Consider the following 14247-nt stretch of genomic DNA (forward strand, 5'->3'; position numbering starts at 1 on the left):
GTGTACGTTCAAGGGTACGAGTGACATTAGTATGAAATGCACAAAATTAAATACATTTTAAATAGCTTGTAACATGCAGTTACACATAAAATTATAACACTAGTGGTTATATGCATTGTGGGTCTTCAATAATACCAGTTTTGGTGAGCTTCACTGTGTTAGAACTACACTGTTACATACGTGCACTCACAGTCACAGTTAATGTTACATTTATTGTCTTGTTTTGACCTGAAGCAAGGCCAACATCAGCAGACGAACTCATATCTAGTATACATTGAAACTGGAACAACTTTATCAACTCAACTTCTGATTATCAAAAATAATTTAATAGTATTATTTAATATTCAACATTATTTATTTTTAATAATAATTTAATTTCTTATCAATTTATTTAATATTATCTCTGTCAATACTGTGGTTCCAGTCAAAATGGAATTCAAAGATCTATTAAGAAAAGAGATATGAAAAACTGTAGAAAGAAATTAAGAACCTTCATTGATAATTTTAATTCTGAATCAGACAATTATGATCTGTTCACTATCAAATTTAATAAGCTGTTAGAATATATAAAACCTTTTTTGAAGTTCAGTCTGAAATAGAATTGCACAAAGATGCAACAGATAAAGACTTGGAGGATAGGGACATACATGATAATATTTTTGATAAACTTAAACTGAAATATAAAAAACTATAAAATCATTTCAAAAAATCATATGTAACCGATTCAAATAAAATAATTAACAAACCCAATCAAATTACATTAAAACCTATACAAATTGAGCCCTTTGATGGTGATGTGAGAGCTTGGCATAAGTTTTTTGATCTTTTTAATAGTTTAGTCCATAACTGCAAGGAATTATCAGATGTTGAAAGATTTTACTACCTTACACATTTCTTAAGGAGTAATGCTCTAGATGTAATAAAAAATTTATCAGTAACATCTGAAAATTATGAAATTGCAATAAAATTACTTAAAAGCTTGTTATGACAACAAACAGCTAATTACAGCTAAACATGCTATAGAAATTATTAATCTAAAACCATTAAAAAAAGGAAAATTCTGAAAATTTATTGATCAAATTAATTCAAATATTAATGCATTAAAGAATCTAAATATTAATAATTTAGAATTTATTCTAATACAATTAATTACTCAAAATTTAAATTTAAATACTTTAAAGGAGTGGGAAGAAACATTAGAAGATAATGAATTCCCAAAGTTAGAATAACATATTTCCTTCTTAGAATCTAAGCATAAATTACTTGAATCCACCAACACAATTCAAGGTAATGAAAAAGCACAGCTGTCTAATGTATGCTTTAGCGGCAAAAGATACGATTTTTCCAAACCTAGTTCTAATAAAACTGCATTTTATGTAAATAATTCTAATAATTTTATGTGTGCATTATGTAAAACTAGCAACCAACAACTGTATCAGTGTGATAAATTTTTAAAATATGATATTAATGAAAAAAAAAAAATTTGTATTTCTGGAAAAATTATGTCTTAATTGTTTAAGTAAACAGCATATCATAAAAGATTGCCCAAGCAATTGTAAATGTAAAATTTGCTCACAAAAGCATCATACACTGATCCATTTAGATAAAATACTGCAAGAGGCAGCAAATAAATCTTGCAAGCCAAATCATGCTCCCCCGACTAATAGTTCATACTGTACCTTAAAATCAGAACCTAACAAATCTGTTTTACTTGCAACAGCTGTAGTTAATGTCAAGGATAAACAAGGTAATTTCATTCAAGCCAGGGTTTTGCTTGATTCTGCTTTGATGATTTCATTGTGTACTGAAGGGTTTGCTGCTAAACTTGGGCTTCAAACCAAAGCTGTTTTAATGCCAATCTCAGGTATTGGTAATGTTGTTACTCAGTCTAAGTTAAGTGTTAATTTAAACATAATTCTAGGTATAAAAATTTTAATTTTAACTTGAAATGTCATATAATGCCATCAATTACAGGTTTGTTACCAAATGATTTTATAGACATAACTGACTGGGAAATTCCTTGTCACCTTTTTCTCGCCGATCCTAATTTTAATGTCCCTGGGCAAGTCGATATTCTTCTAGGAGCTCAATATTATTTTTCTTTGCTTAAGCCTGTCCAGTTAACTCATAATTCTAATCATACTATACTACAAGAAACTCATCTTGGTTTCATAGTCTCTGGTCAAATCCCAACTAAACTATTAAATGTACAAATAATTCAGACTCAATAGCACTTTTTGTTAGTAATGAACAGCTTTCCTCTCAAATAGAATCATTCTGGAGATCTGAAGAGATGGAAGATCATTTACCAACTAAGGAGGAATCTTTCTGTGAAAAACATTTCATTAAAAAATAGTGATGACCAAGGTAATTTGTTGTATCTCTTCCTTGTATGGAAAACTGTACTTTAAGAGATTCATATGAGAATGCAAGGCATTGTTTTAATTTGTTACAACATAGATTCCAGAAAAATATTAAACTTAAGGAAGATTACTTCCATTTATGAAAGAATATCCACAATTAGATCACATGCAACCAGAAGATTCATCTCAGTGTAAGGCTTTATCTAAAACTTTTTATTTGCCCCACCATGCAGTATTTTGTGAATCTTCCACCATTACCAAAACCAAAGTAGTATTTGACGGTAGTGCAAAAACATCAAATAGCCAATCACTTAATTCAATTCTTGCTACAGGTCCAGTAGTGCAACAGGATCTATTTTCAATTATAATTTGTTTTAGAACTCATACCTACATGTTATCAGGAGATATTTCAAAAATGTATTGAAAAATTCACATAAATCCTCAAGATTTCCCATTGCAAAGAATCTTCTGGTATGATAATAACTCATCAATCATTGTATACATTTTACAAACAGTTACTTACGGTTTAGCACCTTCAAGTTTTCTAGCTATGAGATGTTTGATCGAAATTTCTAATCAAAATGAAGCCTCCTTTCCTAAATCTCACCAATCAATCAAGCAGGATTTTTATGTCGATGATTTGCTCACTGGTTGTAACAACATTGATCAGTTGAAAGAATTATACAATGTTTTGCTATTGCTTAACAAATACGGATTTTCACTGCATAAATGTAATTCAAATGTGCCTGGTATGTTTGATGATTCTGATTTCTTCATCAAATTAGGCAAAGATGAAAATATCAATACACTTATATTATCTTGGGATCCCCAAGGTAATGATTTCATTTATAAAATCAAACCAACGGATACTTCTTACACGAAATGTTCTGTTTTATCAATTATTTCTTCTTTTGTTCAATCCTTTGGGTCTACTTGCTCCTGCTATCGTTCCATTTAAAGTGTTCATCCAAGAGTTATGCTGCGCTAACCTTCAACAGGATGAAGTTCTTCCTGCTCCACTATCTGAAAAATGGAATTCTCTGTATTCTCAGCTCAAATCGTCAAGTAATTTTAGGATTCCTCACTTAGTTAAAATCAGTAGTTTCAGTAAGATTTTGTGATGAAAGTAGCAGTGTGTATGATGCTTGTCTTTTCATCAGATCTGTTGACAGTAATGATCACGTTGAAATCCACCCGTGTGTTCAAAATCTAGAGTTGCACCTGTCAAACAAATCTCTATTCCAAGGCTTGAGTTGAATGCTGTTGCTCTTCTATTATCGCATTTATTTAACCTTTTCAGATCATGTAGTCATTGAACTGACTATGTACGGCGGCAGTTTTAAAACGCTGTTACAAAATCGTTTTATACGGCATCTAAGTCGGTTATTTTGTTTTATATTCACAAAGGAATCAGTTTTATTACACAATTTGAACGACGTTTATACGATGTAAAATGTTTTATTTAGACTAGAAAGAATATGACCAATTTTTTCTCTCACAAATGTGCTTGTGTGTGTGTGACTTGTGTATTATAATCGCTATGAGGGTTACGGATTTATTTATTATTTACAAAAATAGCTTATCTTACTAGCAACATATCGATGTATTGATACATAATAAATTATAATATACGGCACACAAAAAAAAGAAGGAATTTGTGGTCATAAATACGTCACTTTTACTTGAGGTCTATAAATATCTTTTCTGACAAATGATATTGGTAAACATGTAACACACATCGATTCGTAATGAATAAGAGTATACAGTAAAAATGTTTTTTTGTCAATCTGAATAGTCTTTTGGGTGGTGGGAATTTTTATAAAACATAGTTTTCTGAATCTTTCTTTTCCTGTTTAGCCTCCGGTAACTACCGTTCAGATAATACTTCAGAGGATGAATGAGGATGATATGTATGAGTGTAAATGTAGTGTAGTCTTGTACATTCTCAGTTCAACCACTCCTGAGATTGTGGTTAATTGAAACCCAACCACCAAAGAACACCGGAATCCACGATCTAGTATTCAAATCCGTGTAAAAACAACTGACTTTACTAGGACTTGAACGCTGGAACTCTCTACTTCCAAATCAGCTGATTTGGGAAGACGCGTTCACCACTAGACCAACCTGGTGGATTTAGTTTTCTGAATCTACATTCACTTATACTAATATGTTACTAATCTGTGATTTATGACATGGGTTTTTCATCATATTTTGCCCAATTTTCAACCGATTTGCTTAAAAGTATTATTTTTAAAATCAGCAAACTATGTTTCATAAACACAAAGCAAACAAAAAAAAAAAATTTTCTAATAAAAAATGCGGTAAAAATGCGCAAAAAAAATCTGCAATTAAATTATCGTAATTTTTGTACTGTTTCAATTTTTTTATTGTTACAGGCATAAAAAATATCCAATTGTAACAGTTTTTTTGTCAAAATCTGTTAAATCTCTTTAATACACTGTCATTTTTTGAAATTTTTTTCACAAGAGGGTAGCATAAGACTATGGTAAGGTAGCAATCAGATACCAACATATTTTTGCGGAGCGCTAATCAACCGCAGATCATTGTGATGGAAAAAGGTTAAGTGTATTTTAGGTATAAGATTTGATTCAATCCATTTTTGATCAGATTCTAAAGTAGTAATTTACTGGTTGTCTTCGCTTCCTAATAGATGGAAGATATTTGTCACAAATAGAGTTTGTGGAATACAAGAGCTAATTAAGGAATGCTTAAGAAACATATTCCTTTGAAAGATAACCTGCACACATCTTGTCAAGTGGTTGTGCACCAGATAAATTAACCTTGTTACCGTTTTGGTGGAATGGTCTGTCATTTCTGGAACAAGATGAGGACGTCTGGCCATCCAATCAACCTATCGTTTCTATAATTCCACCATATTCATTCAAGGAAGAGAAGAAGCCTAGCAAAACTAATGTGTTTTCAGCTGCTCTTCAAACAACAGACTAGAACTTTCAAAACCATTTTCTTCATTTGTATGAACATTAAACATATTTTCATATTGTCGTCATTTCATTTACAATTTAAAAAATAAAAATAATCGTATATTGTCAGATCTTTCACCAGAAGAAATCAAATCCACATTGGAAATTCTTTTTCGTCAAACTCAAGCATTGTATTTTGCTAAGGAGTTAAGCAATTTAAGGAAAAATATGGCTGTATCGAAGAAAAGCAAATTAGTCTCTCTTAACCCATTTTTAGATCAAAATTGTATTATTCACATCGGAGGTTGTTTAAATTTTTCAAATTTGTCATTAAATGCTGAACATCCTGTAATTTTAAGTCCTCATAGTCATCTTACTCGATTGATTATTTTCCATGAACATTTAAGATTGTAGTTTGGAGGATTGCAATTAATTGATTCGTCACTTAGACAGAAATATTGGATTGTCAATTCTAAAATCATAGTTCGTTCAGTCATTAATAAGTGTCTGACATGTTTTCATTTTAGAACTCAGCCTCAATCAGTTACTTGGATAACTGCCAAAAGAAAGAGTCACAATTTCCAGACCATTCCAGTCAACTGGTGTTGACTATGGAAGTCCAATACTAATCCGTCATGGTGGGCAGTGCACTCGATCCACTAATCCTGCGACTATTAAAGCTTACACTGCATTGTTTGTATGTCTCAACAAGAAGGCAGTACACCTTGAACTTGTAACTGCTTTATCTACAGAAAGTTTTATAGCTGCCCTACAAAGATTTATAGGATGCAAAGGATTGCATTCTCATATTTCTTCTGATAATGGAAAAGACTTATTCGGTGCAAATCATTATCTTCAAGAAATATATGATTTTCTTAAAACCGATAATGCTAATTCCAAAATTAAATCTTTCTGTACCTCAAACAGCATAAAGTGGTCTTTCATTCCTCCGTACTCTCCTAGTTGGGGTAGTTTGTGGGAAGCTGCTGTGAAGAGCACGAAATTTCAGTGTGGTTTCCGACAGGGGAGATCTTCATTGATCATTTGGTGTCGATGGAGACAGCCATACAAAACGCCTTCCTGAATCGCCAACACCTCGTTTCTATCTTCTTCGATATAAAAAAGGCGTACGACACGGCCTGGCGACGTGGCATTCTTAACACCCCTAGGAGGTGGGGGATCGCTGCCAATATGCTTGCTTTTATCCGGGGATTCTTGAATCACCGGACGTTTCGTGTTTGTGTAGACGATTCACTTTAAGACAGTGTCGTCTCAGAAAATTGGAATTGGGTACCTTAAGGTAGTGTATTAAGTGCCACCTTGTTTTCTGTGGCCATAAACAGCATTACCAATTGTGTGTGGGCTCCTGTCTCTTGTTCTCTTTTCGTTGATGATTTTGTTATTTACGTTGTGAGCTGCTCTACACCCACTGCGGAGCGACTGCTACAGAACACTATATTTTGCCTTGAGGCTTGGTCAGGAACTACTGGTTTCACATTTTCACCCAACAAGACGAAATGTGTAGTCTTTTCTCGGCTACGGAACCCTTCTAATCCATGGGTTTTTCTGAACAGAGAGCTTATTGTTGTCTCTACTTACGTCAGGTTTCTGGGTTTACTTTTTGATAGTCGTCTTACCTGGATTGAACATGTAAAGGAATTGAGGACAAAATGTTTCAAACTTTTAGATATGATGCGGGTCCTTAGTAACACCAACTGGGGGACCGATCGGTCATGTATGTTACGTTTTTACTACTCCCTTGTTCGTTCCCATTTGGATTATGGTTGTGTCGCCTATTCTTCAGCTCGTCAAACCATACTTAAAATGCTGAACGGTGTGCATCATGCTTTTCTTCGGCTTGCCACAGGTGCGTTTAGATCGAGCCCTATCGCAAGCTTACTTGTAGACAGTGGTGAGCCATCACTTTGGGATAGATGAGACCAGCTTTTGTTGTCTTATTCTGCCCTTCTCAGCAGACAGCCGAATCACCCAGCTTTTGACCCAGTTCTTAAGAATCCTAATATGAGGGAGTATGAGGATCGTCCATGTTGTACTGCGCCTGTGGGTGTCCGTACACGACGTCTGCTGCAGCGTATGAGTGTTGACTCTCCCTCATTCTTTCCATCATGTCCGTGCTCGAACCCCCCGTGGAGAATAACCCATGTAAACTTTACGTTTGATCTTACAACATTAGATAAGCGTTCCACGCCACCTATTGTTTTCCGGCAGATGTTTCAGTTTCTCCTCGCCAAGTCGAACCCAGGCGTGGTGATATATACTGATGGGTCGAAGCATGGCGGTAACATTGGTTGTGCTTTTGTTATCAGTGAACAGTCCTATATGTTTGGCCTACCCAGTGTTATGAGGAACTACTCGCTGTGGATAGGGCTGTGAGTATCATTGGCCCTAAATATAGGAGCATTCTTATTTGCAGTGACTCGTACAGTGCTCTCCAGGCGTTGGAAAACCTTTATTCCAAACATCCTGTCGTCATTGACATTTATGATAAAATCGCTGAGTTAAATAAACGCAACAGGGAAGTAGGTTTTTGCTGGATCCCCAGCCACGTTGGAATTCTAGGTAATGAAAGAGCAGATTCTGCTGCCAAGGAAGCGTGTATTCAGCCTCCTTTCACCACCCGAGTTAGTACCTTTGATTTTATCAATCATGTAAAGCAATCACTGCGAGCATGGTGGCAAAGTGACTGGACGGCTACCGTAGATAATAAACTCTGACGAATTAAGGATTCAGTGTTGCCATGGGGCTCCTCTTGCAGAAACTCTTGTCGTGAGGAAGTGGTCCTCTGCCGGTTATGGTTGGGACATACGAGGATCACACACGAATACCTAATGTCAGGAGAAGACCCGCCCTTGTGCAAATGATGCAACTGCCGCATGACTGTACACCACATTCTCGTGGACTGCATATGTTATGCGGCGTCAGTTTAATATACCCGGAACCATCCGTGATATCTTGTGCGACTATAGGGGGATTTTGGAACGGGTGTTTCTCTTTATGCATAGCACCGGGTTACTGCAAAGGATTTAATATGCTCATATATGTTTTTCTGTAAGGACAGTTTTTTTAATAATTTTAACCTTTATTTTCAATTTGATTTTTGGTTCTATGTATTTAATTTGACTGTCCGGGGAGGGGATTTTTGCACAACCCATCAGAGTTAGGTAAATTTTATATACTTTCTTTAATCTATTATTTTAACTTTTATATTTTATCAACTTTGTCTGTGGTATTAGTTTTGAGTTTTATTTTGCCTTCTTAGCTTGTTTTTGTAAATTTTTATTATATGATTGGTATTACGTTTGCGCCTTGTATAGTTTGTTATTTCGGGGTTATTTTACCCTTTTACTAATAGCCACCGGGCGATGATAACGCCCAGGCGTTTTTCGCCCACAAAAAACGAAAAAAAAAAAAAATGAAATTTCACTTACGAAGAGTCATGGGAAATTCTGTTTTAAATTACAAATAGTTATCCACTTTATTAATTCAGATAAAAGCATGATTAAACTCTAGACCATTATACTTACCATCATCTGATCCAGCTCCACTTACTCCTGGATATTTTTTAACCTTTGGTCCATTAACTTCTTTACCTGATCCTGATTTCTGAGGCATTAATAGACTTACTAGGTGGCAGCTTATTCAAAAAATATTGAAAGACTTTTGGAAAACATGGTCAAATGATTACTTACATTCCTTGCAGCAGAGGAATAAATGTAAGATCTCCAATAATAACATTTGTGTTGGCAATGTAGTAGTGAAAGAAGGGATTATTCCCTCCACTAATGTGGAAATTGGGAATAATTGTTAAGGTATATCCACATGATGATGGACTAGTTAGAGTAGCTGATGTAAAAACTAACAATACAATTGTAAAAAGAACTATTAATAGATTAATTATTCTTCCAAATTCAAATGCTTGTAATAACCTGAGTGATACTGAATGTAATGAATGAAATTTCTTTAATTTCTATTTGTATGTATTTGTTTACTTTTTAATTTTATTTGTTTTTGTAGTTTTTTGCCGTTGGCAATATTAGAATTTGTACTTAAAGTAGCTTCAAATTCTTGTGTACTTTCAAGATTTTTAAGTAATTACTTTTTGTATTTGTGATAATATATGCTAGAATTATAATTTATGTAATGATAATTGGTGGGCAGTGTGTTCTGTTCCTAGTTTGAGGCAGCTAGTGCTGCACTCTAGTTTCTATTAGTGCTGGCCTGCAAGTCAGTTGTAAAGATTCTTCAAGTGAAGAATCCCATCTGGTGCGGTCATGTATTTCTTGGTCTAACGTGACTAGTGTTATTTAGTATTGTACAAAATAAATTCAACTGTCCTAGAAGAATATGGTTTCATTTCATTTCAATCGACAATCAATACAGAACATTTTAGCTCTAAAGACTTAACATTACTCTAATATAAAACCTAATAAAATGTAGTGATATTAAAAAATAAAAATTGAGTACTTACATAATCATCTTTATTGTTCCCATATGATGCAATATATTCAATGTGCTTTTGTAACATTAATGACTTTGGATGACTATCAGTTATTGTAACATCCTTTGGAAGGTTAGCCTGAAAGTAGTACATAAAATAAATGAATACCATATGAACTTCAACTAAAATTATGCTTACTGCAAGGAAGTATACTTAAGCAAGAATTATTCTTACAGCAAAGAAGACAAAGATAACAATCAAATAGGCTTATAACACGCAAAATTGAAAATATGATACACAAGTAAATAAATTAAAAGATATCAAAATATTGAACTTTTTATTTTATATACTTTATAACCTATACCTATTCCTACAAAATCAAAATGGTGTAAAAAAAATCAAAACAAAAAAGAAAATCTAAAAGTTGAAAACGTATGTAAAAGAAACATGAGATAAAATTAAAATCACAAAAAAGTAAATAATTAATTTAACTATACTTTGTAAAATTGATGCCTCTACCAATTTAATTTTTAACTACTCCATGGATTAGGCTCAACCCAATGAATAATTGGTTTTATAATTGAGTTTACTTTAGATATAAAAGAAGAAAACAACAGATTTTTTTTTTTTATTCAGAGCTAGTCTTCTTTATAAATATTATCTCTGTCCAGATGATAAAGAATAAAAAATATATATATTTTTATTCAATATTTTAATGTGCATTAATATAGTATACTTTTAAAAACTGTGTATATTTTAATTAGAAAGGCTCAATAAAATGATCATTGCCCAAAATACATTAATTCATTTTTTTCTTTTGAGAAAAAATAAACTAGAATTTCATATACATTTTCTTTAATTTATGTTTAAAGGTAAGGAATATGTAAATAATAATAAGAGATTACTTTAAAACATTTTTGTTTAGAAGAATCACATTAAAAATATATGCACTTTGCAGTTTCCAAAAAAAATAAAAGTAAAATATTTATAAAACAAAAGTTTATTTTTCAATTATGTTAAAATTTATAGTCTTTGTACCCAAAATGGTATAATTTTATGCCACATTTTTATCCAAATGAGGCATAAAAATTGAAGAAATAAAATTTATTATCGTCTTTTTATTCAATAATTCATAATATATGAATGAGTTATATGAGTTATACTTAAATCTATTACCAATCTATGCTTACTTACCTTTTCCAATAAATACATAAATAAATTTGCAAAATAAAGTTCCATAAAAGAAAACTGAATAAAACATTATCTACTATGACTGATGCCTGAAAATTTGAATAACAGAAATGGATAAAGAAAGACAAGGAGAATGTGAGATAAAGTTTCATCTTTATAGACATTTCTGATATTTATGACAAGACAAATACAATTTAAGACAATTAATTAAAGATTACAAAATGCCAAAAATAGCGATTTTTGACATTCTGTAATTACTACTTATTTCTAATAATTAAAAGTTCATTGAAGAAAATCCATTTCCTTGAGGATCCATGGTAGATGGAATAATAACATAGGCAGCTGAGCTTCTCAGAAGCTTTTCAATTGATGACTCTAATACTGTTTTGGACGATGAAATTTACTTACACACAAGTGTATTGACCAATGTCAAGAACACATTTTAGGAAATAAATGTTAAAAGTCAGTTTCTAATTTTATTTATTTTATAGGAATAGTCCTGAAACTCTACAACCAGATCTTAATATGATCTAATCTTGAAACAGAAATAAATTATAAAAATAAATTAATTATATAGTTAAATCACCAAGTATATAGTAGCATATAATGTATTATACAATGGGTTCTCATAAAAATAATAAGTGTGCGTATTGTTTTATGTCATGGCTCCTGAAAAGACAGAGATAGTACTTGGTTTGCTTAACATTTCTCCTGTCACCACCCCATTTGGTCGCCCAAAAGCATGAGACCGAATGTCTGTGCTACAAACGGCTACTGAGCCTTGAAACAGTTTAGCGATCAGTGTCCTATCTAGCTCCTTGAGCTAACCTAAAAGCGTGAGCGGAATAAGAGTGGTACCATACACCACTCGCTTGCATGTCCTACCACCCACTTGTCATATGTCACTAAAATGGATAGGCACACCCCATCAACTACTAAAACATATATGATTATCAATAATTAAATATATTTGTCAAAGACAGCAATTCACTGCCATGCCTAGGCCGCTGAATGCCAGCAAGTACCTGTCCACCATTAAAGTACTTGGAGCCTTAATCTGGCTGATAGCGAGCTATATCTCTTGGTTAGCTTCCCATAGCAGTGAGGTAGGAGTCTTTTCCCTTAGGTAAACTACTGATGTTGGTTGAACAAAGCAACCGAATCAAGGAACTCCCACATGGTCTGACAATGCAGCTCTCACCACTTGTGAGATAGAACTTATCACCTCTAAGAAAAGACATCAAACACTGTCATTGGAAGTGGCAGGAAGGAGAGTTGATCCTAGAATGGCCATTAAATACCTTGTAATCTGGACTGATGCCCGATTGAGGTATGGAGTCAATGTTATGGAAAGTTGTGAAAGAGCGGAGAGGATAATGCGTGAGGTTGCCATCTTACTTCTGACATCAGGGGCCTGGAGAACTCAGGAGGTTATTACAAAGTGTGGTATATTCTTCCCTCTTATATGGGGCAGAGATCTGGGCATATGTTCTGATGTATAAAAGGTTACAGGAATACTTGCAGTGCTGCATAGGAGATGCTGCCTCCAGATTTCGGCAGGCTTATCGTACGATCTAAAGAGAGGCTGCAGAGGTGCTGTAGAGTGTTATGCCAATTGACCTGCTAATTGCTCACAGAAGGAAGCATAGAGAATTAAGGATGCTTCCTTCTTCAGAGAAGAAGAGATTGATTGTGGCCAATTTACAAGAGTTGATGAATATTTGGAAAGAATGGTGAGATGTGGGAAAGAAAGGTCGGTGGACTTACCGTCTGATTGGGAATATAAGGAGTTGGTGTGGTAGGACTCAGAGATCAATTGATTATAGTCTTAATGCAATTCCTGGCTGGGAATGGTGGTTACAGGTTGTAGGTTCGCTCTTGACCATTCAGACTGCTGTCTGGCTTGTGATGTGGAGGAAACTCCATACCATGTCTTCTTCTGTTGTACAACGTTCCAGGATGCACAGAGGTGCATGCTGAATGCCCTGGGTCAGGTGGACATGTTCAGACCTGAGGATTTTCAACAGATAATGCTTCAGGGTGTAAAGCAATGGACTATTATTGCAAATTATAATAGAAAAGTTTTAGAAGAACGTAGAAACACAGAAAAAAACTCGTAGGAGATGGCAAGTATTGGCCTGCATGGGAATGAAGGCCAATACTTGCCCTGTGCTGGGTTGGACAGGTCTGTGGCTGAGTGCCTCGGGGGCCCTCTCGAGCATGGTGGAGTCACTTTGGTGCTGTGAGGTCATGGACGGAGTGTCATAATCACTAAAAACATGAGCAACGCTCATGTTTTTATTGATTAAGTTTTTAGTGAAACACTCAAATACAAAATATGTAACAGTAAAAATGATGATAAACAAAACAAAAATGAAGATTAAAAAAGGCTAGGTTAAAAAAAAAAAAAAAAAAATTGGTACAATGTAACACCTAACAAACAAAATAATGTCCCTGTTATATATGAACTAAACTGTGTACTTTTCAAGAAGATGCCCGCAGAAGAAAGGTGATCTGTAGTTAGTCAGTTAGTTGTTAGATGGCATCAATGAAAAGAGAAAATAAATTAAAATTAAAATCTAACTTTATAATCTAGATTAATTTATATTTTTAATTATATAGATTTATTATATAAAGTTAGATTATAAGTTTAATTTATTTTCTCCTTTTAGTGACACCATCTAATAACTAACTACAGATCGCCTACAGGCATCTTCTTGAAAAGTACCTGAAACTGTTCTGTCTGTACGATATAATAAATTGTTCAGCAGGACCATTTCAAAGATACAATGAATACTTAAAAACCCCTCCATATCAATAAGTGTCAACATTTGGCAATTTTTCAGAGATACAAATCAATCAACAATGACAACAATCTTCATATTTTACAGATGCACAAAAAACCACATCCTAACATTTTGAAATATATAAACATACAAAAACACACATCGAGGCCAACATATAAACAAGGCCACATCACCTGAGGACCACATAAAAGAACTCAACCTACAAAATACCTAGTCCACACAAATTAAAAGAGCACTCATTAATACTTCAACAACTATATTCCAACCTACACTACCTAATTAGAAAAACCACAAACAGTAAAATAAGTAGAAAGCAGTACCAGTTGGATGAGATGGCCACACGCAAAACTCAAAATGTTTTGAAGTAAATTTTTACAACGTTTTGCCGTAAAAATTGGTTTTGTTTGTTGTTGCCAATTAATAATATTTGCAGTATACAATAATCATGTAAGTCAAAACAACTATGTACCTGTGCAATAATTAAG

General features: G+C 33.6%; 1 protein-coding gene across 1 annotated transcript in view; it reads right to left on the reverse strand.

Moving 5' to 3' along the window:
• The window catches only part of RabGGTb (geranylgeranyl transferase type-2 subunit beta), a 45853-nt gene that overhangs the window by 30296 nt on the left and 1310 nt on the right, over window positions 1-14247 (reverse strand). The window contains exon 2 of the mRNA XM_075360534.1: window positions 9795-9902. Within this exon, the coding sequence (XP_075216649.1) occupies window positions 9795-9902 (108 nt within the window). The remainder of the gene's footprint in view (window positions 1-9794; window positions 9903-14247) is intronic.

The sequence above is a fragment of the Lycorma delicatula genome, chromosome 3 (assembly GCF_047948215.1).
Source record: "Lycorma delicatula isolate Av1 chromosome 3, ASM4794821v1, whole genome shotgun sequence".
Lineage (NCBI taxonomy): Eukaryota > Metazoa > Arthropoda > Insecta > Hemiptera > Fulgoridae > Lycorma > Lycorma delicatula.